At 47.3% G+C, this 25,632-nt stretch overlaps 2 protein-coding genes across 9 annotated transcripts in view; one reads left to right on the forward strand and one right to left on the reverse strand.

Annotated features, from left to right (window-relative positions):
- LOC105695673 (protein outspread) overlaps positions 1 to 5,362 on the reverse strand; it is a 142,725-nt gene extending 137,363 nt beyond the window's left edge. Inside the window, exon 1 of one of the 2 annotated variants that reach the window (XM_012417456.2) lies at positions 3,490 to 5,362. In XM_012417456.2, the coding sequence (XP_012272879.1) occupies positions 3,490 to 3,633 (144 nt within the window). In that variant the 5' untranslated portion in view covers positions 3,634 to 5,362. The remainder of the gene's footprint in view (positions 1 to 3,489) is intronic. The other variant, XM_012417457.1, reaches the window with a different exon arrangement.
- An 839-nt stretch (positions 5,363 to 6,201) lies between these two features.
- LOC105695658 (MLX-interacting protein) lies at positions 6,202 to 25,493 on the forward strand. Of its 7 annotated transcripts, XM_012417426.2 has the most exons (16): positions 6,203 to 6,441; positions 10,160 to 10,627; positions 17,633 to 17,739; positions 18,839 to 18,912; positions 19,263 to 19,388; positions 19,552 to 19,774; positions 19,892 to 19,987; positions 20,450 to 20,726; positions 20,811 to 21,345; positions 21,765 to 21,935; positions 22,022 to 22,166; positions 22,248 to 22,453; positions 22,591 to 23,054; positions 23,124 to 23,247; positions 23,350 to 23,479; positions 23,559 to 23,680. In XM_012417426.2, exons 2-16 carry the CDS (start codon positions 10,287 to 10,289, stop codon positions 23,678 to 23,680), a joined length of 3,141 nt encoding a protein of 1,046 aa, XP_012272849.1. In that variant the 5' UTR covers positions 6,203 to 6,441; positions 10,160 to 10,286. The 7 variants fall into 7 exon arrangements, with proteins under 7 accessions (XP_012272850.1, XP_012272849.1, XP_023290796.1 ...); XM_012417427.2 differs by lacking the exon at positions 19,892 to 19,987 and having other exon boundaries at positions 6,202 to 6,441; XM_023435028.1 differs by lacking the exon at positions 6,203 to 6,441 and having other exon boundaries at positions 10,287 to 10,627; positions 23,559 to 25,493.
- The last annotated feature ends 139 nt before the right edge of the window (positions 25,494 to 25,632 follow it).

Here is a 25,632-nt window from a genome sequence, read left to right on the forward strand (position 1 = left end):
ACCCGACGAGGACAAAACCCCTCCCCTTCCTCGATGCCAGAGGAAAGTAACGCCACTCGTAACATTCCTTGGGCCAGCCGGAGGCACGTTAATTGCCGCCGCGCTCTCGCAATTAACCGTATTAAACGCCGCTCGACGAACCCCGCGTTGCGGCTTCGAAGCCGCCAGAAAATTAATCAGGAAAAAAGAAAAAGAAAAAAATTCTACACATCTTCAACAAATAAGAAAAGAAGACAAAGTCATCAGTGTATATGTAAAATACTCGTAGTGAACACCGTGGCGGAGAAATAGAAAATCTCCCGCGGACAAACGGGGCGGAGAAAAGTGGAAAGTAAGATCCCTCGGGAGGAGTGATCCCAATAAAAAAAAAGAAAACCTTGAAAAGTCATTAGGGTCCATATCAAATACTCGCAGTAAACATCATGGCCTAGAGGTAGAAAATCTCCCGCAGACATATGGGACGGAGAAAAATGGAAAGTAAGATCCCTCGGGAGGAGTGATCCTAATAAAAAAAAAAGAAAACCTTGAAAAGACATCAGGGTCCATATAAAATACTCACAGGAAACATCATGGCCTAGAGGTAGAAAATCTCCCGCGGACAAACGGGACGGAGAAAAGTGGAAAGTAAGATCCCTCGAGAGGAGTGATCCCAATAAAAAAAAGTAAACCTTGCAAAGTCATCAGGGTCCATATCAAATACTCGCGGTAAACATCATGGAGAGATAGAAAATCTCCCGCAGACAAACGGGACGGAGAAACATGGAAAGTAAGATCCCTCGGGAGGAATGATCTCAATAAAAAAAAAAAAAAAAGAAACCCTTGAAAAGTCATCAGGGTCGATATAAAATACTCGCGGTAAACATCATGGCGGAGAGGTAGAAAATCTCCCGCAGACAAACGGGACGAAGAAAAATGGAAAGTAAGATCCCTCGGGAAGAGTGACTCCGCCCGGACCCGAGTGGCGAGGGGAGGGAAACGAAAGGGGGGGCCGAGGGGACCCCAGAGGAACGCGATGGCGGCTGGAATGCACCGGGAACAGGTCGCAAGGCTGCCGACATTCCGAAATTTGCAACGGCCGAGCGCGGGTGGGGCGTCTCGGGGACTCCGTGAGAGGGAGAGAGAGGGAGGGAGGGCGAGATTTGTCCGCGGAAAGAGGAAAGAAGAGGACGCCAAGTGGGTGGGAGGGATGTGCCAGAGGTTACGTTGTCGCGCGAGAAGGGGGAGGAGGGGAAGGGGGCTGAAAAATACCGGAGGAGTAGGGCGAGCCTTCTCGACTACTCGCAGGAAAGCGAGAGAGAGAGAGAGAGAGAGACGAGAGAAAGAATTCGGCGGAGCGAGGCGAAGGTCACGGCCGAGGAAGCGTCGCCGAGAATTCGGGGATTTTCGTAATCTTTCTTTCATCTCGTTTTTAATTTTTTCTATATATATATATGTTACAGTAAAACACCGAAATCTGGAGAATGTCGACTTTCACCGGTGAATGTCAACATTCACATAGTCGCTTCGTGTATGTCCGAAATATTTGCTAAATACCCTTATTTCTGACTTACACCGGTAAACGTTGACATTCACCGGTATGTGATTGCCGACACACACTGGAGAGGGTCCGAATGTACAACAATGTAATGGAATATTCGATCTTTCACCGACGTATTTGGTATCTGTTAACATTCACCGGTGAAAGTCGACATTCTCCAATTTCGGTCATTCACGGTAACATATATATAACGTATGGATTATCAAATCGGGAGTCACCGATAAGGGCGTATAGGACTTGCAGATAAAATCTGCGGGAACTCCGGCAGGGGACGATCGGTTCCGCAGGTGCGACGTAACGTTTCTTTTCCGTCAATCTCTATCTCTCTCGGTCGCGCCCTTTTTTTTCTCTCTCCTCCCTCCTTTCGAGTAACAGTACCTCCTCCATTATCTCCTCTCGCGCGTCTTTTCTCCGGCGGCGCTCCCCTTTCGGCGCGCCAAAGGTGGCGGAAGGAGGATCGTCGCGGATTTTTCGCGCTTTTTATCCCTGCATCCGTGAATCCTGCCTCTCCGCTCCGCCGTATAAACGAGGATCGGTAGGCTTTTGCTTCTGCCGTATTCTTTTTCTCTCCCTCGTTTCCCTTTCCCGGTTCTCCTCTCCTCGGATATCTTTCCGCGTGCCACGATGCGCGGAAACCGCCACGCCTCGGGAGTTCCGAATTTATTAATCTCCCCGAGTTCCGGATTTATTAATCCTCCCGAGTCTCCGAGTCTATTCGCCTCTCTCTACCGGATAAGTCCTCCAGCCTAGATGTTTACTCCGCGGTGCTCCCGACGGAACGAGTGGTATGTTTACATCGGGCCCAGCGACCAAAGTTAGCGTTTTCGGTTACGCCTGGAATTCCAGAACTCGGAAGAATTTCAAGGAGCTGCGACACCTCGCCGGCCACTTCAAGGGGCCTTCGAGGAATCGATCTCCCGAGGGGCCATTGAAAATCCCAGTCCCTGGAGCGATCCCCTCGCCTCGGGGCGCTCCGAAAAGTTCCTCTCCCCCGGGAAACCGTAAGGTCGCTGTCGCGACTCGATTCCTTCCGGACCGTGCATCTTAAGTCGCGTCCGATAAAACCGGGACGACGTAAACCCCGGCACCGGCGATCACCTGGCCGAGAGGAAATTTACCTAACCCTGAGGCCCGTAACGCTCGTAAATCGCTTTACTGCTAGGTAAACAATCGTCGAGATTAGCTCGCTCGTTATCGCCTCCCCGTTAATCCTAGGCTCGTCCGGGCCGGTCAAGGAGTAGACCGAAGGACATTAAAAGTCGATCGACTCTCGGCCGCGCGTTCGATACACGCGATAATGAAGCCTTGATTCGAGATAATCCCCGCGGATTCCCGCAGACTGCAGCAGAATTCACCGACATCGTTTACGCAATCGCTATCCATGTTGAAAATGGCGTCGAAAGGTTCCGTATAATGTCTTTTGTTTTTATTTTGTTATCGATAATAATTGCATGAAAAATAGCCATCAGTCATCTCTTCACCTGCGGATTTCATGCACGTTGCAACGAAATTCATGGGAATCGTTTACGCGTCGTTATTCGCGTCGAAAATGGGGTCTGAGACCTGTACAATCTTTCTTTACCGATAACAAGTGCATGAAAAATAGCCATCGGTCATGTCTTCACCTGCGGATTTCATGCACGTTGCAACGAAATTCATGGGAATCGTTTACGCGTCGTTATTCGCGTCGAAAATGGGGTCTAAAAGACCTGTACAATCTTTCTTTACTGATGACAACTGCATGAAAAATAGCCATCGGTTATCTCTTCACCTGCGGATTTCATGCACGTTGCAACAAAATTCATGGGAATCGTTTACGCATCGTTATCCGCGTCGAAAATGGGGTTCTAAAAGACCTGTACAATCTTTATATACCGATAAGAATTGCTTGAAAAATAGCCATCCCTTCCACCCCTCCCAAGCCCACGTGTCGACCCTCCCTCTCTACTCACCCTGTTGGACTCCAACGCCTCGGCGCTGTGCTCCTCCTTCTGCTTGAAGCAGCTGCTGCACTTGCTCTTGTTGAATATGTTGGGGGCGAACTTCCTGCACTCGGCGCCGGTGCCCCGAGCACTGGTCGCGGTGGCGGCGGACATGGCGCCGCGACGCCCTCAGCTCGCCCTGGACATCGCCGACCCAGGGGCGGCCTTGGCCGCGGAGGCCGCGACCTTGGGGCACGGCCCCTCCGAGTCGGTCCCGGGGAACGGCGAGCTCCGGTCCAGGGCTTGGCCGGCACCTCCCCGTCGCGCTTCCGTAAACACCGGGCCCCGATCGAGCCGTCCGATAGTCCTCCGGGAGCGTCGACTTCCCTCCACCGGAGGATATCGGGATACCGTTCGTAAAATCTCAAGAAATTAACCTCTCCTGGCGTCCCCTTGTTTATCGGTTTCCCGCGTTGCTGCACTATCCTCCCTCGCAGATGACGCAGTCCAGGTTATGCGTGCCGAATTTTCGACCTCTTTGGTCGAGTCGCGGATGGGAGGTCGAATAATTAGAGGGAGTACCTTGAGACGAGCACTGGACGCCTAACCTCGACAGGATCCCACGACGCACGCTCGACGTCCCGCCCCGACTGCCGGCGGAGCACTAATGAAACGGAACGCCGCTTTCGCCCGCCTAGGCGCGTCGGCGCTCACGTGGCTCCAACGGAAAGTGCGCGCGCCGCCCTTCGGCGGCTCGACCCGCTCCTCGGGTGAGCGGGCACGGCGGACGGATGTATCGATAACTAGCACCCTCGATACTCGCCTAAGACCTTGCGACGCGCCTTTCGATTGATCATCCGGCTCCTCTTCCTCCGGTTCTTCCCTTTTCTTCCGCTCGGCCGGTCGCGCCGTTGACGCCTCGCCGCAAGATGCGCGCGCAACTCGCGCGCCGAATTCAAACGTGGAAGCGACGATTGGCCGTCCGGCGACCTTTCCAAGATTTGAGAAGGGATCGATCGTTAATTCGAATCGAGTATCCTCGAAATATCGCACCGACCGCGGCTTTTCCAGCACCTTGCCAATGGCTAGTCACGTGGGCCTCGGATTCCTGGACGTGGAAAAGATCTCCACGTTGTTTACGAGTCGAGGCCGCCTTTCCAATGTCGGTGAAACGGCCCGCTCGAAGGCGGCGAGTCGAATCGCGCCCCGCTCGACCGGGCAGACGGCAAAACACGGCGGGTGCGCGCGCAGCTCCACCCGCACCGAGCCTCACGTGGTTCCACTCCGGGAAGCGAGCCACGCCTGCGCGCGCAGCTCCGGCGCTCCTCGGAGCTCGCCGGCAATTCCGGGATTCCGGGACTTCCCGGCCTCAGGGAGGTTATGTCGAACTTCGGACGAGGCTTGACGATACGAGATGGTATGCACCTCGGGGACTCCAGAATTACCCACTGTCGGTTCGTTCCTGGTCTCTGCCGTTAATCGATCCCGCCTGCGCGACCGAGCTCCGACTGGGTTACGGAACGCGCGGCACCATTCGTACGCAACGCGACTCGCCGCTCCACTGGTGTCGGATCGGTCAGCGAGCGTCCTCGGGCGTCGATTGGCTGCCCGACAAGGAGGACGCGCGACGACACAACGCCGTATCTCTCTCGCGATCGCCCATGACGGAACGCTCGCCTCCTCGGGCCTCTGCGATCTGACTGACTCGCTCGGATCCAACCTCTCGGCGGCGCTCAACTACCCTGCTCGGCCGCGATGCGCAGACTGAGCCCACGCAGCCCGGCGCCTGCGCGGCCCTGCGCGCGCACGCAAGTAGTCCCTGCTCCCGGGCCGAAGCGTATCACTCCGCGAGCTCCGCCGCACTCCGCCGCGAACCGCCGACGCGGAACTATCCTTCTCGCTTTTGGAAATTTTTAAAGAGAAATTTGAATTTCTTTTGTATCGACATTCCTTCTCAAAAGACGAAGTTTCCTGTTTTTAATGATACTTTCGATCCTGTTTTCCTTGTTAACGCGTGTTTTTGACATCCTAGGTATTTATTGGTTTTCATTGGCTTTATCTATTTCAGATTTTCAGTAAGCACTGAGGTTTCTCAATTACCACCGACAGCCGCTGCTATCTCGCGAGATTAATTCCAGGCGCCGAGTCAATATGGTTTAATCTTATCGTAACTAGCTGGCGCGTAATTCAAGGTTGTAAAACTATTAATTCTAGGCCTAGCTTCGTAGTATCTATCAATTTTTTTTTCATTCTCCTTAACAGGAATTACGTCAAGTGTTGTCGCCAAGTTAGCGGGTTTCAAAACGAATATAATCGTCTGTTCAAGCCTCCGTAGATTCTGCAATTCCATCCGCGGCCTTCTTTACCAGCCGTTCCAAATCGAACGGAAGTTTTAGTTCCCACAGAGGTCGCCTAGATCTGGACGGCGTCCAAGATAACGCGAAGAAATCTCAAGACCTCCTCGACGACATAAAATTTCTCCAGCTAGGTGAATAGACGGGTGAAAACCCAACTTACGTGGATATATATATATTCAATTAGTTCATATTTTCCCTACTTAACTCTTTTCTTACTTAAAATAATATAATGAATGGGCGAGTTATTTCTAACCGCCACCTTCGGTCTCTACATTACCGGTCGCTCGACGGTCGGCCGCTTCTTGGGGGTGCCGTGGTGGCGCTACGGTCGCGCGGCGCCAGCGCCGTGCTCGGGCACGATCAGCTGTGAGTTGTGAAACGCAAGCGTAGGTTCGACGCGTTTCATAAATGGCGGTGGGGCCAGTATGAGCGAGCGTGTTCCGCGTAATAGCGCGAGGGTGCCTCGTCCGGGCGGCGAACCTCGCGGATTCGCCTGACGGCGACGTTGCCAGCCGTCTCGGGAGTGTCGAAGTCGGAGGGTCCCTCTTCCTCGACCTGTGAACAGATCGGTGTGACGTGGAACGACCAAGTGATCGGAGAGAGAGAGAGAAAGAGCAGCACCTTGGTACGGTTCACGAGAGCGCGAGCACCGAGACAACCTACTCCGTCGAGCGCGACCATTTGCGATTCCAGGAATTCCGCGAGGAAAATACAGCGTCAATCCATTTCCTTCTACCTTGCCTACGTCAAAGACCCGAATACTGATTTTCCAGCGCTAGAGGAGCCGCGACGAGGACGCGTGCTTGGCTCGGTCGGGAAGTGCCGCGGAAACGGGTCGCGCTCGTGCGGGAAACGCCACCGCGCATGCGCGGGATCTAGTCGCGCGGACTCGCGGTTTTCGGAACGCGAGAGGGAAACTGCGCCGCGCTAGATAGGTGGTTTTGTAGTCCCGGAACTTGTGCAATCCCCGGATGCACTTTTGCTCTTGTTGCCCCTTATTTCATTAGAAATACCTGACATACATATTGAAACGCGGGAATGGAAATCCTTGATTTCTCTGGGAAGCGGAAACATTTACCTTCCCGGTAATGAAATAACGCTGATGTTTTTTTTTTAATGGTCCAGTTTGGAACAAGTTAGATTTCTCGCAAGATTTCCCGAAAGGGGAACCCCGAGGCCTGGCGGAGCCATTAATGTTGACTAATGTGGAACCTGGGGGGTGAATTCATTTTGAGGTTATGCGTGATTTTTAGTGACATTTTTATAGAGAGTGGATGGGAAAGGGGGATACGGATTTAATTTGAATTATTCTATGGGGAGTTTGTCCCTGTGCATGCTCTCGGGATGTTTTCCTGGACCTAACCTTATATTCCCTGCAGAGTGGCGAACAGGTGCACGCGCGCGCCGTTGCCAAATCTCTGGTGCAGTTCTCGTCGAGCGACGCTGTCGCGCATTCTCCGTAGATCCTTCGGGTTACTCCGGAATCCGCAGGGAACATAACCTCAAATCTTGGAGCCGCGTGGCTCGCGACGCCGCGGCGGAATGTTTTTGTTGTGGGTGAACGACGCCATGGCTCGCGATTGCGTAAGCGCTCTGACTAAGCGATCTATATACTATCAGTCCTTGTTAAAAAGGAAACTTCATGGCTACTTTAATGTTTTTCTTAAGAAAGTTACCAGTTTTATGAGAAATCATTTTTTGGGTTTGACGTTTAATTCCAACCGCCCTGAAAAAAAAGAAAATCTCATCTAACCGAACAAATGTTTCTTCGAATGGTACCAAAGAATGTATTTTGTTAATTCATAGAATAAATGACTCAAATGAATTCCAATAAATTGGATGGAACATTCCTTCGGGATGATAACAATTTATTTGTATGAAATATTTATTCTTTGATTTAACGAAATATTTCCTTGGTTGAATTGAATTTTTTTTCTTCTCGGTGCGATTGATTTAATGGCAGGGACCATTCAGTGCTAAGCAGGAAATTAATACAAGGATGTAATTAGAGGCGATCGGCTGATACTTGCGGAATGTTCTTGAGAAACGGGATGTTAAATTGAATTCGATGGGTACCAATTTTAGTGACAAAGAGACGTCTATCTCGTTTTTATTAAATGCGTCATCCAACTAGCGAGAACGAGCGGTTTTCCTCCTCGGGAACTGTTCTTTCGCAATAATTGTTTTTTCCCCCCTCGCTTCGGCTCGACTTCTAAAATAAACAGCGTTTTTGTGGGGCTCGTATATCGGAAACGGATAATCGCTTGGGAAATCGTCGTACGATGTCCCGATATGACGTAGTTTATCAATCGGGCAAGCGATTGGCACATCGGCGATTTTCTGAACGCCGTGTCTTGGTACGCACAATATCCATTAAAACGTACGAAAAGGTTCACTTGGTACATTCCATTCCTTTTAGCGGGGTTTTTATTTTTTTTTATCCATTTTTTTTTGGGAGCCTAAACGGTAAACCGTAATTTAAGGTCAACGAGCACATAAACGGGAAGCGGTAAAACCGTGCCCGTCGATGGGTGCTCCGATTTCCTCTAATAAAACATGACATCGTGGCCAGCGAGGGGTAGTGCCCGCTCTGGTTTGACAGCTGTCAGATACGGTGTTTCGAGCCGTCAATCAAGACTGGCTATCTTTTGACCGCAGCTTTACTAATAACTGGATCGACCGATTTATACTTTTCAATATTTTTTTTATCCTCTATCAAATATTTCATGATTATCCGTGACGCATATCGCATTTATTTTCTATTTCGCATTTCCTTACAAATGGCTGCGGTGGTCGATGTATGTTTATAAATCTTTCTCTCTTTTTTTTTTTTTTGTTACATTTTATGATTGGGATATACATCGTATATATTCTTTTTTTTTTTCTTTGCACTTTCTTCGAAAAATTAAATGCACCGAGAAATGCTCGGTGCAGCGATACGAGATGGCGATACGGAGCGCTCTCGTAGAACTTTCCACCCCGACGTAGTATCGCTCTCGTCGTAGTCATTTCTTTATGAATGGGAGAGGCGGCGATTGCCAGCTGTTCCCGCTAACCACGTGTCAGGAAATTCACAAAGCCCAGTGTTTAACTCGGGCCCCGGACCTTGGACCAAAAAAAGGAGTGCAATATATATCTCGAATAATATCTCGACTTGCTGCCAATTGGTTATCAGGCCCCCTGATTGACGTATCGTCATCAATTTTCCCCGACCTACCGATTTGATTCTCGACTCCGCGTTCTATTCCAAGTTTTAAGGAATTATTTTGCCGATAATTTCTACGCCCATAAGAGTACTCGAGCCTATCGGTCAATCCTCTCGTATCATTTCTTTTCATTACGAACGGGAGGTGATGTCAGCTGATCACCTGAGATAAATTTGATTTGATTTTTTTTCTAATTTTTTTTTTCACCGTTGTTAATTTGTCACTAGTAAGTGAGTTGTCATATTTTTCGTGCAGCGGGAATTATTCCACTCGCTCGGGCCACGTGTCAGGAAATTTACAGAAATCCGACGTCGCCTCGGCTTGGACCTTTAATAAAATATGTGGGTGAAAAAGCAACGACCTTAACGATATCGGAGGCCTTGAGGTCACAGGGCACGGATAGTCGTCGATGATAATGCTCGCCAGTGTTAATAGTCATTGTACACGGCATCGAGTGCGTCGAACGACGGAAAAACCATTGATCGCTCGGTCCTTTGAAGGTAGTATTATGCGGCATTACGACGAGTACTCGTCGAGTACTTGTCGAGCTCTGCTCGCCGAGAAAGGCTAAAAGGGAACGGCAAAGACTCGCCGAGTGTTTTGCCTCCGGTTACTCTCGGCTGCAATATCTCCCAATTAGGAAATAAATCCTGGAAGGAATTGTTCTTTTTCTAACTTTTTTTTTTTTCTTCAAATTTCTTTCTCCCGCCTCTCTAGCGGGACAATTCGAGATTTTCCAGAAGGTGCACGAATCCCAAGGAGTCATCAATAGCTCCGAAAACGAGGACTCTAAATAATAACCGAGAGCACCAGACGCTCGATAAAGAGCTTGTTGAGTCTGTCATGACGTGCTCCTATCACCGTACTCGCTCGTAGACTTTGCTACGTTGATTAATTGCCGGAATAATCAGCTCGGTAGCGTCGAAAAGTTCGCCAGCTTTCGCGGCTTATTAAAAATACGCGAGCGGAGTTCACGCGAGGATCACGTGAGCTAAAAATAAGCGCCGATACGTGGGTATATTAATTTTCCAAAATTACCCGTGGGTGGGTTGAAAATTTTCCACGGTGGATTTTGGAATAAGTCCTTTTTTCCCTACTTTTTGTAAGGTTAATGTTGATACATGTTTTCACTTCCAGGTTTTCCGGTCGGAGGGAAGAGGAAGAGGATCCGGTCGCCGGGTCCAGGGATAACCAGGCGGCATCTTCGGAGACGAGGTGATCTCGGAAGTGGTCCAGACGACGAGATGCAGAATTCGTCGTCGAGATGCAGGCCGAGTTGATGTACCGGAAGCCGGCGATGACGTCGTCTCCCCAGAGAGCGAGCCAAGGCGTCCTTAGGGGGAAGCAGGATGTTCGGGACTCGAAGGAGACCATCCATTCTGGCCACTTCATGGTGTCCGACTTCGAGGCCGAGGCCCAGGACGACGAGGACGAGCTGGCCGTCCCGGTCCCTGAAGAGGAGGCCGCCAGGCTCGCCATCATCGCCCCCGTTGGCTTCTCTCTGGAGAAATTCGTCGCCGACTCCTCGGCCGAGAAGAGCCCCCAACAGCTCAGCATCGAGACCTCGCTCAGCAAGCTCTTCCAGTGCATGTCCCTGGCCTACAGGTGAGATTCTGGGACTCCCGGGGTGAGATCCTTTGAACCCTCCCCCAGAACACGTGGATACTTCTTGGGGTAGGTCAAGAAAAAAATTAGGTACTCGAGAAATCCTGGCTGGATTTGACTTTTAGAGGGAACAATGAGAATTTTGATCCTCTGCTCGAGTGACCGATTCGCACCGCGCGACGAGATCTCCCTTATCAGGCGAGGTAATGTAATCTGGATTTTTCAGACGTACTTCTGAGCGATGATAAATTGACTATCGCGATTAACGCGCAAACAGTCTGCTCCGGAATCGTCCCGGAGGAGCTCGCCTCTGAGAGAGCAGGTTCTTGCCAGACGAGGAAGGAGCCGAGGAGTGTGGGGTCAATCGAGAAAAGCGATCGGTCTCTTGATAAATATAGAACCCGGGTTCCTACTTGATGGCCCGCGAACGAGGCGACTCGTATCTCATGCGGAGTCCTAGACGGATTAGAGAGCCATTACTTTCGAATGCGGTTCACTCCGGGATGCACTTTCGACCGGACTTGCATCTGCGGTCGGCCGTGAAATTCTTTGGCAGCGAGTTTCCGACCGAAGGATGCGTGTCAGAGAAAAAATTCCCCGGAGCGAACTTGTTCCTTGTGATGTGCCTAAGAACTTTTGTATACGACTTTTTCCTCCCTAGACCGCGTAACAGGTTTCCCAGCCCCGAGAAGAAAGAAGACCCAAGGACCTAGATACGGAGACTTACATAATGATTGGCTTGAGTACATAAAACTACGCCACACCTGGATACCTTGTGTACCTTACTCATCACTTGCTCCAGAAACGCTACTTTTGGATCGAGCAAAGTCCTCGGAAGCTACTGGTCGCGTCGAAATAACGCGGATTTCTTGCTCCATTTTTCTTCCTTAAGGGAGCCTGCCAGAAGACGATATGCCGGTGAAGAGATTATCTCTGGGCCTGGGGAAGAGAATTTTAATTAATGCTTGTCGAGAGATACTCGGTACCGCTCTTCAAGGTCGGAATAGAGGCTGAAGAGCCCGGACAGAGTCGCACGTGAATTTTGCAGCGCTAAGCATCGACTCGCGGGGGGCCTTGAAGAAATTTACACATGACTCAGGATGCAGCGACACGGTGAATCATCCGAGGTTTTATTTCTGCAACTGCATCTCCTTGTGGAGATTGATAACCGTGGACCCGGCGAAACAGAGCCGATAGATAAACACGTGCGAGAGTTTAATCGGACTCTGTTTCAGACTCCCCTTCGAGCTAGGAAAATTATCTCCGATTACTCGGTTCACCGAGATCGTTCTGCGACAGCGGGCTAAATTTAACCAGATCAGAACTTGGACCTTCGGAGATCAACATCCTCCTCGAGCCACCACGAAGTCTTATGGTCGATACGTGACCATTCCCCATCCGCCCCAGTAGTTAAGACACTTCGACAGGAAGTCTCCCAATTTCTAGGGTAAACTCTAGGTTTTTGCGTTGCATAATTGATACTTTTCTTAGCCCGGAATGTGGGTGACTGCGTTTAATAATAGACGCGTATGCATCTTTAGCTCAGATTTAGGATTTGGAGGACGACGCCAGACTGGTGGTGGCCTCCTAGGTGGAATCTTGATGAGGTGTCCTTTTTATTTCTTCGAGACCATTTTCTAGGACTTTCTCACGGGACCACCGAGAAGCCTAGATCGCGATCTCTGGATTCTTTTAACGTTGGCCTCCTCTCCCTATTTTTCTTCTTCTTCCCCTTCCGATGATGGACGGCGCCTCCTCGTAGGAGCGTTCAGCCATCGCCGCCGATCGATCACAGTCATCATCGATCTCGTCGAAGCCTCTTCCATTGGCTCGCCTTGTCTTGCAGCTTCGCGTCGCCAACACTTCCGCCTGATAAAGGACAATTGAATTAATCAAGGAGGCTGTAGGACCACGTGGAATGGCGCAATTAAGCCTACCCTCGAGACAGCCCCATGGCTTCGTGCAATTTCCTCCCCTGTCGATGGTCCATCTCATGTACTCCAACACCTAGCAATATATTTCATAGGAAGCGTTAATTCCCCATAGTCAACCATCTATCTTTAACGAACATGATCACTCCCCTCGTGATAACGTAACGAGGATCGCTGGATAGCGACAATGTCATCACATTGTGCACGGGAAAATCCTCTCGATGCTCCTTATCAACCTGATTTAGGCCCAAAAAGTAGTTTCTAGAGTGTTTCTAAAAATTCACTTGATAAATAATAACGGAATTTATATATTACATATTAATAAGACCGTTTCAATTAAAATGCCCGGCTAGCCTCGCGCTGGACTTCTCGACTCGTGACGAAACTTCGGCTCGATTAATCGTTCGTTTTCCCTCGATCGAAGTTCATATCCGTCTACGTACACGCGACATGGATTCGCGTTAAACGTGGTAGGCTCGTCCTTTCTCAAAGGTGACGTCGAACCTCGACGTGAATAACAGCGTCGTAAATCTGGAGGCTGACGGTACAGTGAGACGTTGAACGCAAGTGCAATATATCTTATTTATACTGGGGCATGCTGCTACGCGTGCACTCGTCATGAAATACCGATGAACATGTCTTTTCAGCCGCGCCCGTTTCGGGTGATCACAGCTGATCTCCTTGCTGCCCTCTCCTGAAACCCTTTCGTTCACGTAAGAGACATTTAACCCTTTTAGTGCCAGAGCCGATATATCGGCCCGCACCTTGTAGCGCTTTACTATTCGCTTTGCGAGAGATCTCTATCTCAAAATAAATTTATAATACGTTATAAATAGTCTAATTTAATTACGAGAGAATTAAAATAACGATACAACAACACCTATAACAATTACTTGTTTCGGATGAGATAATCCGTCCGGCGCCTACCATGTGCCTTGGAGTTATTTTTTATGTTTCTTGTGCAATATTACTTATTTTGTTAAAAAATATATTGGAAATTTAAAGTATATACTTTGCAATAAGCGGTCTATATAAATTTATGATAAAAAGATGACATTTCCTATGTGCAATTACGTTTTGAAACGGAGAACTCAATTTTTCTTTTTTTATCACATATACCTTTGTTATTTATGTCATTTCCAATGAATATAGAAAAATTAGCGTCACTGTTTTATTCTCTATTTTGTACTTAATACCCTGCTTTTTGAATTACGTTAATATTGATTTTCGTTTGGTTTTTATGAGCCTTTTTCCAGATCCTAGTAAAATCGTAAAATTCGGCCGGTTATCTTCGCATAAGTACCTCTTTTTCGCCCGGCACTAAAAGGGTTAAAAGTACCTTTACGATTCCCTCATTTCATTTGCTGAGTACTGACGAGCTTACTTATTTTTCAGATGACCCAACTTGACCGCAGAAAATTCCCGATTAAATCCATCCTGAAATCAATCGGCCATTGATCGTCGCGACGATAGCGATTTGCATGTCCCAGTCTCACGGGTGATTAGTGCGCTATCCGAGGAATTGTAAAGGATAATGTCGGCCGCATAAGTGGAAACGTTTCGACGATGCTGAGTGTACGGCTGTGCCCAGGCCGAGCAACTGTCATAACTCTGGCCACTTTTACACTAAGGCACGGCGACCTTCGGCGATATCGTTGACAATAATCTGTGAACGTTTCCTCCCTCTCGGCCGATTCTTGCGTATATGCTGGGGAACGGTATATTTATTACAATTACAAACGGCCTGACGTGCGTCTACACGGACGAGGCCGTCACGTGTGCTAGGCTTTCCAACCGTGTACACGCACCGAATGGAACGGATCGCTGAACGGAATGTCCCGTTGGAAAATTGCGTAAACAAACGCGTGGGCCGTGCCCGTTGTGACACTCGTTAATTCCGTTAGTATCTTCCACGTTGGCCGGGTACGCGTCAGGAAAAATCTACCGACCGATTTCACCGTGTACATTATGAAAATACATTTTAATAGTTAACGGCGTCCACGTCTTGTCGCGTGCGCCTATAAAAACGCGGTTGGGAACCTACTGGACGGAGCATGATAACTAATGACGCCGAAAAAAATTGATAAGCTGTATGTTTATCCTAATCTGCCGGCAGTTAAGCAATTTACCGAGATGATTTCGCAAAAGAGGCGACTTTAGGGGTTCTCAGAGCTCCTGGTGATGCTCACCTGCGGAGTTGGTGAGAGAAATAGCCAGCTGGTTTCGAAACCAGGGACAGATATTTAACGGATCGACGTAGATTGGACGTCGTGGTAAAAACATGTTCCCGGCAAAAAGACCCGTTCTGGAGGTCCAGGATTAAGTCTGACGAAACTCGTGATAACTGTTATCGGGACACGTGGAGGAGACTCGGTTGAGAGACCCTGCTTGGCGTTCTGAAATTAGCTACTGACGTTTCGGTGCACGTGACTGGTTTTGACAGTTACTCTCTTTTTTTTTCTATATATATCTTTTAAGATCTTAGACAACATGGGTGAACTTTACACGGATTTTATGAGTCCAGTTGTAAGTCACCGCTTGCTTGATATATAGAAAGTTAATGGAAAAAAAAAAAGAAAAATAGAAAACGTGACAATGTATTGTAGTTTTGTCTCGTGACGCAAGTCCTTATGAGCTCGCTACGTCATCCGATTGGTCGCCGACTGAGGTCGCGCATAATTAAATCTCTTTGCTCTTGCTGTCGAGTGGACGATAATGTTTACAGAAATGTCCAGAGTCGCTGTTTATGGCTTTATCAGTACTTTCGACAATTATTTCGTGACTCGAATTCCCATTCTGCGCCTGGTCCAATTACAGGGCTGAATTACATCCACTTGACCCGTAACCGGACAACGTTTGGCCGTGTAACCGAGGAATCCGAAGCTCGAAATTTTAGTAATTAGCTTAATCGTTACACCCGCTGTAAATATGATAATTGTCGGCGCTGCGCAACAATTCGACCGGTCGGGCGAGTTGCATTTCCCGCTCTGTTAGTCGCTCCGAAGCTGGGAAATATCTCTTAAAAGAGCTCACGGATGATTTCATTTCCCGATGAGTCGATGTTGAGGGGCTCAACCGTTGATAAGAGCCGCTCGGCTATCTCCAGAGACGGTCGAACAAATAACTCGTTATCAGATTGTTATCCGTGAAAATTCGACGCCGCCTGGAAAGGCTTCCTACAGTATTTCTGGGAAACCTGAAATTTCGATAATTCCGTTTGATAGGGACGGATTGTGATAAGGAAGAAAATTATGGAAATGGTGAATTTTTCCTGGAGCGAGCGGCGGTACGATTGGAGCCTTCGATAATCAAGTGGCAGTCGGTCTTTATTGCTAAAATCCACCAATTTCCTTCCGACGCAACAACGTGGCGAACTCTTTGAAGCATAGACGCCGGGAGAGTGATCTACTACTTTGGATCGATATCTCGGGTCACGGATCTCGGACAATAGTCGATAAATATTGAACTATTTTTAGCCGAGGCCTCGCTCGGCCTGATTCCCCGATGGCGAATGAATCGGGGAAAAAGAAAACGATGAAATCGCACCCGCCGTGCGTCTCCGTAAAAGTTAAGAAATCGAGAGTGCGACCTGGTTCAGCCCAATTTACTTATATTTATTTCCATTTTTTATTATTTTCTCATTTGCTTTCGATCACGCGAGCTTACGAGTCGCATGATTATTTTATCTGGAACCACGAGAACCCGGCTCCGAATCCCGCGCATTTTATCGTCCAAGAAATTTTTCAAATGATCGCGAATAAAAAAGATTTGCGATTTTAATCCGAGGAATTATTCCCACCGCATTAATTTGCGATACATTTACGTAGATTCGCAATAAAGACTCGAGGTTAAAATAGTACTCTATACATAAATCCAACTAGCGGTGGATTAGAATTTTCGAAGCGAAAAGTTTCACTCCGCCCGAAGCAAGGATGAACCTTCTTCTTCCACATTTACCTTCCAATCATTGTACTCGTGCTGAAATTGTGATTCGATTATTTCGTGCGCGATTTCAAGATGTGAACAAATGGAAATGATGAAAATAGGAACCCCCCAAAAATCCGGCGTTTTTAAACACGCGGAAAAAAGGCGAAATTTGGGGTCGCTATTGAACGTACACGCACACTCGTGTTCTTTCGAGGTTATTACGTAATCGGTGTCTGGTCACCGACTATGCGTAGACGATTTCGTAATCGAAAGCGGGGCTCGTTGATGATCCCTCGACGTACCGACGTCCTATCTTCTGACGGCCATGTGATTTCACCAACGTCACGGTCGTCCGAGAAAAGCTTCCCGGTCTCCAGGATGTTTTATTTCTCCCCAAGAAATAACTAGTCACCTGTGATCTTGTAAAGGTGCAAGTCGACTTAAGACTCGTTCTTCGCGCAATAATCCCCAGGACGAGGAATCGGCGTCGAGATTATGCGTACAATCGTGTATCCCTGTTATCCGATGATCCCTCGGAGGACATCGGAGCAGGTGAAGCAAGCCGGGTCTCCAGCCGGCTCCAGCTCTCCTCTCCGATTTATCCGGTTTTTCTTATCTAATCGGAAGATAGAAAAATCGTCTTGACCCGGCATTCTCGAACGTGGGTCAGGGTCTAATGCCACGAAGAATTCCCGCTTAGAGCCCGCTCGCAGGCTAGTCTCTGGAAATCTTCCAGTGCTCCTCCGACGTTCGGCGATAAAAGAGTGGATCCGTCGAGAGTAAAAATCTCTTGACTTCACCCTCGGAGCTTTTCCGTCGTAAATGAAGGCGAGGCGTGTGGCGATGACACGGGAAGCGGTCGAGTGACCTCCGGAACCTCATATCTCACTTATGAACTTGCCAGGCTTTTTTTTTGTTATCAATTATTTCATTAGTTAATAAGGTCATCAGGTGATTAATTACCACCAATCGGCGTCTTGAGACTCGTTATCGAGCGAGGTCGAGCCAGGAGTTTCCCCATCCTCGACCAGGGTGTGTATCAGGACCGTGGGCACTGACTGCTATTCTAAATAAATTAAAAATTATTGGTTATTCATTTATAATCAATACAGCCGATATGACATATGGGCATGTGGATTTGTTCCAGACAGAAGCTGACGTCGCCCAAATGGAACCGTTTCAAGGGAATCAGGCTGAGATGGAAGGACAAGATCAGACTGAACAACGTTATCTGGCGATGCTGGCACATGCAGTGTAAGTGCTCGCTCTAATGCGGGAGTTTCGCACCTGGAATGGAATCACGTGCTGCCAAATCAGCATCTCATGTTTCTCCACGTGCGAATCGAGTTCAGGGTGTGCCGCCAAAGGCGGATCGTCCTCTCTTGGTGGTAAAATTCGCGAGAGCTCTCCTCTCCACGCTTCCACTCGCTAACTCTGCAAACATTATAAAACTAAGCCAGGACAATAACGAGGATGACAAATAAGAAAACGACACGCATGTGACGGACACATGACTCTTATCCTCCCCACCTTCGCGAACCTCTTCTCGGATTTGTGTAAACTGTCCGGTAGGTGACTTCAGGAAATACCTCAGTCTCCTTTGCGATTCTCGTTGCGACGTTCGTCAACCTGTCGAGCTCTGAAGAAATTTCCCTTTGGCCTTCTTTTTCTCAGTCTGAAAGAAAAAGGGACGTCATTTTGGAACCCATCATTGAATTCGCGCGGTCGTGGAGTTTCTATCTTTTTTATTTCAATTATTCTTGCCGACCTGAAAGAGGGTAATTAAGATAGAAAATCGCGTACCGCGGCTCGGAGGAGGATCGAGTTAAATCTTTTCGGAATAATTCGCGGCACGTCTGTGGGAATTAATCGTTAAAAATTTCCCGATTGCATTACAAGATGCGACGACGAAAGGTCGGGATCGGGACGTTCCCGTGCAGGCAGAATAATTATTTAGAGCTAGGAAACGGAGGAGTGCGGTCGGACGGGAGCTAGGAGAGTAAAGGTAAGAAATTGCCGGCAATAATTCGCCATTATCGGGGAATTAATTAAGACAAATTATCGGAGAGCGCTATCTCGCGGGACGTATCTTGTCGAAAAGGCAGAACTTAAGTCGAGCATGGAGACACATTTGATTAGGTCAATGATTTGAGGTTCTAGTGAACCTTGTCGACCTTATTCGCGTGTCAGTGATGATAATTTCGACAAGGCTGAATCTCGATAACTAGATGATAGTAGTTGACATTCACACGGAATTAATAGTTTAGAGTCCTATATATACACATTTATATATTTATATTGAAATAATTAAAACGTACGATGCATCTTCAATCGAGTTTTTAACGTGTTTCAGTCATCTTGAAGCAAAACACTTTGGTCTGCCAATTCGCATCGCCACTTGACGTGGACACCCACAACAAGCCAGAGGTCAGTCGAATTTTTTACTTTTCGTTACTTAAAATTTTTCTCCCCGATAAGGACCAGGAGAAAACAATTCAGGAGCTCCGGAATCCGGAGAATAATTGAGAGTGTAGTTAATACATTTTTTTATACTTTTAATTCTCGGTAACGTCTAGACTAAAGACTGCGACCTGCTCGATTAGATAATATTTTTCCGTCGAGCCTCGGTACAACCGTAAGGAATATTTTCTTAGCGATAAGTGAGATTTCATATCGGTGCCAATACCTGAGGCAGCGTGTTCCTCTTTTTCTCCCTTTTTGTCGAAAGATACCCCTGCAGATCCCTTACGGGAAGCTAACATTGCCTCTCTTATCAGGCGGTGGTCTTGGAAGGCAAATACTGGAAACGGAAACTTGCAGCAGTAACCGCGGAGTACAAGAAATGGCGAATGTTCTACAGGAACCAAATCCTTGGCTGGACGAACAAGGATGGCTCGGATATGGTAACGCTCTGATAATGATCGCGCGACCTGATTCCCAACGATTATCGTGAATGAATGAATTATTAAGTAGCTTTAACTTAGCCAAAGAAACCGTAGACGCGATCGGAACTGTAGACCGAAGTCGATGCTTTTGCTAGTCGTCTTGATCTAATTCTGTGTTTAGCTGGAGTCGATGGACATGCTAGACTGGGACAATGGCATGGGAACTTCCGGAGGCTTTGGTACCGGCACGGGAAGTGCATTCGGAGGAAACAACGGACCAACAGGCGGAGACAATGTCCACAGTATGATGGTCGATGAGGATTACATGGAGCTTATGACCGATACACTCTTCTCCACGATTAGTTCCAACCAACCGATCTATTTTCCCGACCCTAGAGAAATCGGTTAGCTTTGGTTGTTTCTCTTATAATATCATAGATACCTGCGGGTAGCGAGGCGCACTAACGTTCGCCTCTAAAGCTTTCCTGATCGGTATACGAGAATCAATGCGATACTTTTAGCCCGTGGAGCCAGCTTGGCGGATTTTATTCAACCAAGCTTAGGGCCACTTCAGCCGAATCTGGACGATTTTATGGACACCCTCGAGCCCCTGCAAGGTACGCACCAACCAGCCAAAACGCATCTCTTGATGGCGGATCTGTCCTTTCGAGCATGCATATCGATCGTAGCCAAAAGTCACTCGTGGATGAAAGAAATCGCTCTAGCCTGGTAGCATTGCCTCGCGACGTTTATTATTTCGTTCGGTCGTGAGCAAATATATCTCGACCCAGATTGTTTGGGAGGACGATGATACGTCGACAAATCATGCTCCCCGTGCGCCGCTAAGAGGCTGAAATTAATTGTTCATGTCGGTAAATGGGAGCGAAAGACAGGAAAGCTTGGCTGAATAATTATGGAAAAGGCATGGAGGCAAAGTCAGCCGAATTTCGATCGAGAGTATCCAGAGATTGACTTTTATTATTATTATTATTTTTTTTTTTTTAATTGCTTGCGACCATACTATATAATGTGAAGGATAATAGGGCGGTGTTGTTCTCTACTACGAAATGCACTTTCAGAATTTTTGAACTCGAAACTACCTCCCGTACCTGAAGAGGATGACATGTTTCGCAGTAGCACCCTGAACAGCAATTACCCGGAACTGGACTTGATGACACCGATTCATCAAGTGAATCAAATTAACGAGGAGCCCCCTGTGGCGATTCAGCAACAGGCTCCCCAGCAGCAACAGCTGACTACGGATGAGCAGGATGGGAGCTTGCAGAACCTTCAGTACACCGCAAAAATCTACACCCAACCGGAATCACAGGCCACCGGGGTATTCAGGAACAGTGTGTGAGTACATCAGCCTTGTCCTCGCTGTAATTTAATAAACGTCAATCCACGAGGAAGTAAAGAAATGTGTCATGCTCACCGCAGGAACATCGGCGAAGGTTTCAACGCCGTCCAAAGATACGACACGGCGTCTTCCACTCCATTGGTCAGGGAGAAAAGTCGGCAGAGCAGATCGTCCACGAGGTCGAGTCGCGTGATCCAGCAGCCACAGCAGCAGCAACCACCTGGGTACCAGCAACCAGCTCAGCATCAAAGCTTGAACTATCAGGAAGCAGCCGAACAGCGAACGGCGCAGTCCTATTCCATGGACATCCAAACTGTCCAGCTGACTCAGCCGGACAGTCGGCCTCAAATTAACACTCTGAATGGTCAGAACAGAGTCAGACAAATCGCAGCCGCATCCAATCACGTGGAACGTCTGACAACTGCTGTGCAGAATTATGTACAGTCGACGTCGGTCCAGCAGCAGCAACAGAGGGCGATCAGACCCCTGCCTGTGAGTTCTCCCATGGCCAAGCCGTACAAGATCGTGCAGCCTCAGCAACAGGGCTACAAGTTCCCCACGCCGCCTCAACCCTTCGCCCCTCAGCAGTACAAGTTCAACTCCAACGATTTTAAAGTAATTTACAGATATTTACGAATAATCCGTGTACCACGATGAAAAGTATCGGAGGATCTGATCGCATTTGTCTGCGGGAAGAAATTATGATACCCTCCATTCTTAAAACTCTACGAGCACGAACGACGACGTCAATTCATGGGAAATTATTCTTATAACTATTCGATGTTTGGATGAGTTCTCCTTGGCTTCTTGATGAGACATTCTCGGTAGCGGTCATTTTGGTTCTTGGGGTTTGGTCGAAGGACTGGAAGTAGAAGCGAGGTGTTTAGTTTAATTTAAAGAAATGCACGTTAAGCGTTTCTCTACGGCTCAATTAGAAAAGATATAATTTACGACTCATCGAGTCGATTCTGCGCTATCGTGAACTTTGAATCTTAATCGTCGAGTGGCTTCCTTACTCCGATCTACTCTTTCAGAGCTTACCGGCGCATCCAGTGGTCTCTGCAGACCAACCGCAGTCGCATATTCTCTTCCAGTGCAGACCGCAAGGTTTTGATCTCTCCGCACCGGCCCAGCATCCCACGAAATTACTACCTCGACCTGCTGCTCCTACTGCGGACAAAGAGGAGGTCTTCGCTGTACCTAAGGTTGAACATTTTTCGTAATTCTACCGATCTAAGAAAATTACCTGGACTCGTATTTAATATCCCCTTTGTAATCGTTACTTCGACAGTATCAAATGAAAGCAAGGAGTCGGTCGCGTAGCAGTTCGTCGTTGGCTGCTCCAAAGATGCACCCACCTCCGTTGGTGTCAGCAGTAAGCGATCCGGCCTTGAACTTGAACAGCAACGTCCTCTTCGCCCAGCTACTCACCAATAGTACGTTCCCTTGATTATCTGAAACAATTGTTCATCATCACATTTGAGAGAATCATCATCAGCTAGCTCTTTTCTTGGCAGACACGTCCAACCTGTACACGGTGAGTGGGGGTCCTGAAAAAGTGATATCAACGGCAAACCTCAGCAGTGGAGTGAAACACATCTTGCCGATGCTACCCCCAACACCGTCTTCCGCACAAATTACCAACACTACTCGCCACATTACTACGCCTGTTGCTGTGCAACCCATTCAGACGACACCTGTACAAACCCAGCAACAGCAACAGGTATAGCGTGACGAGGTCTTGCTTTTAGAAATTAAGGGATTGGTGTACTCGTTATTGTAGCGGGTTGGGAATAGATTCTGAAGGTCAAAATTAGACAAGGTAGGATTTCTGAAAGAGAGGAAAATTATTTGCTACAGGCCCTGCAACAAGTATCCAGCGGACAGTCGGTTCTCCTGAATGCCAACAGCCAAGCACACCAGCCTCAGGGTAGTCCTGGGTCTCCTAAGGACGGTTCCGCAGCCCACAGTCCTCAGGGTCTCAGTTTGAGTCCTTTGCACAGCCCCATGAGTCTGGGGAGTCCTTTGTCCCCGTCTCGTGGTTTAGGCAAAAGCGAACCCGAGCGGGGACAGTGCAAGGAGCAAAGACGAGTCGGCCACATTCATGCCGAGCAGAAACGAAGGTACAATATCAAGAACGGATTCGATATGCTGCACAGCCTCATACCGCAGCTCAACCAGAATCCCAACACGAAACTGAGCAAAGCCGTGATGCTGCAAAAGGGCGCCGACTATATCAGGCAGCTAAGGGCTGAGAGGAACCAGCTGAAGGAGGAGATGGACAGTCTGAGGCATCAGATCGAATGCCTTAATACTTCTATCAGGTAGGGAACCTTCCGATCCAATGTGAATAAAATTGGTGAACGACTGACCGTAGGACTAACATCTTTCAGCAATTGCCAGTCGATGCTTCCAGCTACCGGAGCCCCTGTCTCCAGACAGAGGACCACCAAAATGAAGGAGATGTTCGACGAGTACGTGCGAACGCGGACGAGGGAGAATTGGAAATTCTGGATTGTATCCTTGAAACTGTCAAAAATACTGATTTTAGTATCGGAGACCTCTTCTAAGTGTTTCATAAAAATAGGTTACCTGTCATTTCCTAAACCACTCTTGTAGTTCAGCATATTGCTGGAGCCCTTGATGATAACTTTCAATACCTCGGTGTCCACGGCAAGTGTGGAGGACTTGTACAGAAGTACAGTACTGTGGGTGGAACAACACTGTTCTCTCGTTGATCTCAGGCCAGGTTGGTTCTCGTTGGATTTTCATTGTCGAATACAATTTTTTCAATAGTCCATTATGAGGGAATTTCTTTCTCATTTCAGCTGTTCTCAATTCTTTGAGGTATCTGTGCACCGCTACTGACATTTTGTCGGATCCTGGTCGTTTGCCGGACGAGGCGCTCGCTGCAGTAAATCGCTCGGAGCGACAGAGGTCCACGCAGTGACCGAACTTAACCTCAATGTCGGTCGACATTTGGCAGAAAGTCGCACTGACTCTAAGAGACGAACAAGGAGGACAGTTACCGTAATTTAAGTCGCGAAGTGCTGATACATCGAGGGCAGACTTTATTAACATTTAACGGGACGGGTTGTCAAGTTCGACAGAGGCACGTGTGGGTAGAAAGTTCTAGACAGGGTGGATACGTGTGCATGGATGTGCGTTGCGAGGAGGAAGAGAAGACATTTCAAGTGCAATTTTATCTTTCCACGGTAGTGCCATAACATGAGCGATCGTAGAACAATCCAATGCAAAAAGAGATTGACTAGATTAAGCTATCTCTAACGTCTACTTGTTAATTCTTCAATCGAAATTGTGAACTTGCACGATGCTTTGCACTTCTCTCGGCTAACGCTTGTCCACACTTCGTTCTGGCAGGAGGGAAAGAAATATGTATCCACCGCCTCTGATTATCCTTTCAATGGCGATTGGAACATATATTTATGTAAAACCTTACCGAACCAATTTTAAATGACTCTTGAAAGTTCGAAAATATTTTTGTAAAGTTTAACAACCACTGAGAAGGGGGGTAGTAATCGAGCCCTCGAAGTTGTAGGATTGTAAGTGTGGGACTACATTTTTACAACTACGAGGGAAAGGGGAAATTGTATAAAAGTATAATTGTAACAATGCCAAACAGATTAAACGCGGTATATACAAAGTGTACCTTCACATAAGTTCGCTTGAAGCCTTGCATGAGAATGACAACTGATGGTTTCCTTTTTTGAGCCCAAATTACTGCAGATCTGCAATTGGTCGATCTATACAATAAATATTGAAAATTAGGCTCTTCGAGTATGCAGAATATTAACATCTTTTTTTAAATTTAGTCACTATAGACTGATTAAATATGCTAAAACATCCAAATGGCACATTTTGTAGTGCAAAAGAAAGTGGCCCGTAGTGTAGCGTGCCATGAGAGATCGGAACCTATTAATATACTTCTGAATTAATTACAACCCGGTTTTGCAGTCTTACCGATAGAATCAGCTTTAATGAATGCGAAAACCTAATCTGAAATCCGTTGAACAGAGATTTTTATAAATAGAACCTATATTCTGATATAGGAATTACGATTGTCCATGCCTAGGTAAGCTGCGTAATGTTACCAACGAGACGCCTTTATATATTACTGTAATTATAATACATTTGACTTTGTGTTGTTTATAATTATTTTGGCGTATAATTGCGTAACTACGCCATCGTCGATTAGGCAACGAGCCTATTTGTAAAGTTGCTTGTTACGCATAAGAGAGAGAAAGAGAGATAGATGGTTGCTCACAAATACAATTATACGTACGTTAAATCGATAATGTTATGCAATATGAGGTTTTTATTACAAAATTTCATATTATAATGTACAAATCCTTTATTACAGTTCAATTACTACCTAGAATACATCTGGCGAGGGACATCTGCATATCGTTCACCTGGAACTTGCGCAGAGTGCAGTACAAACCACTAACGACTAATTATAAAACAATGATAGACTGAATCTGAATTTCGATTTGAGAAACTTGTTGCAAATGAATCTATAAATACGTAATCTACGTCAGGTTAATTGGTTCAATTTCTTCTTAAAGAACGATGTGTAGCTGTGCTTCGTACAAAACTATTGTGAATGTTATGTATAAGAGATGAATGATTACGTGTATCAGTGATGGGATGTTCTTTTGTACATTATGTATCATATAATCATAGACACTCACTTAGTTGTTAACCAAATGTTATTAAATCTGCATAAAGAAAGAAAAACTTCAGATTTGTAGTAACACATCATTCTTTCGTAGAATTTCTCGTTTTTTATCGATTACGCATGTACTTTTATAGTAAATTGGGTTAGTCAAGAACTTCAGGAAAGTAATGAAAAACAAAAGTTATTTAAATAAAAACAAACGC

This window comes from Orussus abietinus, unplaced genomic scaffold, assembly GCF_000612105.2.
Source record: "Orussus abietinus isolate OABI.00-Male unplaced genomic scaffold, Oabi_2.0 scaffold33, whole genome shotgun sequence".
Lineage (NCBI taxonomy): Eukaryota > Metazoa > Arthropoda > Insecta > Hymenoptera > Orussidae > Orussus > Orussus abietinus.